This window comes from Crocodylus porosus, unplaced genomic scaffold (genome assembly GCF_001723895.1).
Source record: "Crocodylus porosus isolate Cpor-Errol unplaced genomic scaffold, CroPor_comp1, whole genome shotgun sequence".
In the NCBI taxonomy this organism is placed as follows: Eukaryota; Metazoa; Chordata; order Crocodylia; family Crocodylidae; genus Crocodylus; species Crocodylus porosus.
This window is the reverse complement of record NW_017728932.1, coordinates 12,921,224-12,922,932: the sequence shown is the minus strand read 5'-3', so window position 1 is coordinate 12,922,932 and position 1,709 is coordinate 12,921,224. Positions and strand designations below refer to the sequence as shown.

Genomic DNA, 1,709 nt, shown 5'->3' with positions numbered 1-1,709 from the left:
CCCGCCCGGCCCCGCGCCGCGCCCGGCCGCTTCGTGTCCACGGGCACCGTCCAGCCCGCCCGTGTGTGTATGTGCACGCGCGTTGCCTGCGTGGATGCGGACATACAGGTGGATAGAAGTGTGTGTGTGTGTATCCACGTGTATACCCACGCGCAGGCATATATATGTATTATATATGTGTGTGGATCCACGCATAGAAATATACATATATATATTTATATGTGATATACACAGACATGCGCAGCACCCCCCTATATTTATAGCTATATCTATATATCTGTATCTATGTGCGTGGATGTGTGTGTTTGTGTATATCTATTTGTATATACACACATATGCTCGTGTATACGTATATATATGTGCGCGTATATACACACAACTATATAAGTATATGCGTGAATGTGGGGGTGTGTATTTACCTATGTCTGTATGTGTATAGATGTATACACAGATATGGTTATATATGTGTGTACGCGCACACACATCCACGCATATATACATATACATGGGTGTGCATGGATGTGTATCCAGATACACGTATGTACACACGCGTGGCCGGGTGTATGTAAATGCCCACGGCCACACATGTGCTGGGCTGTATACACAGCCAGGAGAGCACAGGCTCAGGCCCGCGGAGGGGTCGATCCGGACGCGAGTGCTGCACGGACGGAGGCGCGGCGCCGGGCGGAGCGGAGCGGAGCGGAGCGCTGGGGAAGGACGCGGGGCCTGCACCCCGGCTGTGCTGTCCTCGGCGGCCGGCGGCCGGTGGCCGGCTGCGCTGCCCGCCGCGCTGACCCTGCTCCCGTGTGTCCCCCGCTCTGTCTCCCCCGCCAGGTGTTTCGGGACCAAGTGCGCGGGCTGCGCGCAGGGCATCTCCCCCAGCGACCTGGTCCGGAGGGCGCGGAGCAAAGTGTTCCACTTGAACTGCTTCACGTGCATGATGTGTAACAAGCAGCTCTCCACCGGCGAGGAGCTCTACATCATCGACGAGAACAAGTTCGTCTGCAAAGAAGATTACCTGAGCAACAGCAATACCGCCAAAGAGAACAGCCTGCATTCAGGTGAGCGCCGCCCTGCCTGCCCTGCCCCGCCGCCTCCGCGCCAGTCCGCGCCGCGGGGAGCCGGCCGCCTCGCTGCGCTTGCGACGGGGCGGCGAGCCCGAGCCTCCCCGCCTGGGCGGCTTGCACGGGGAAAGGGGCCGAGCGCCTCCGGGGCTGCCCTGCCCTGCCCTTCCTGGGAGCCCGGGGAGGGGTTGCATGCGCTGCACCCGCTGCCCCGCGCGAGTGTGATGCCTCCTGCCCTTGCCCAGCCACCACCGGCAGTGACCCCAGCCTGTCCCCGGACTCGCAAGACCCTTCCCAGGACGACGCCAAGGACTCGGAGAGCGCCAACGTGTCGGACAAGGAGACGGGCAGCAACGAGAACGACGACCAGAACCTGGGCGCCAAGCGGCGGGGGCCGCGCACCACCATCAAAGCCAAGCAGCTGGAGACGCTGAAAGCCGCCTTCGCCGCCACCCCCAAGCCCACGAGGCACATCAGGGAGCAGCTGGCCCAGGAGACCGGCCTCAACATGCGGGTCATCCAGGTAGCGCAGGGGGGAGCGGGGCTGGGGCCGGGCGCCCGGGGGACCGGGCCGCTGCTTGCACCGCCGGCCGGCCTTTTTAAGAGGGAAGATCCCGCGGCAGCGTGCCGGCCCCGCGCGCGGGC

At 62.6% G+C, this 1,709-nt stretch overlaps 1 protein-coding gene across 2 annotated transcripts in view; it reads left to right on the top strand.

Moving 5' to 3' along the window:
• The window catches only part of LHX1 (LIM homeobox 1), an 8,061-nt gene that overhangs the window by 2,242 nt on the left and 4,110 nt on the right, over positions 1 to 1,709 (top strand). Inside the window, exons 2-3 of one of the 2 annotated variants that reach the window (XM_019545642.1) lie at positions 835 to 1,061; positions 1,352 to 1,587. In XM_019545642.1, coding sequence (XP_019401187.1) covers positions 835 to 1,061; positions 1,352 to 1,587 — 463 coding nt within the window. Of the gene's footprint in view, positions 1 to 834; positions 1,062 to 1,309; positions 1,588 to 1,709 lie in introns of both variants that reach the window. The other variant, XM_019545641.1, reaches the window with a different exon arrangement.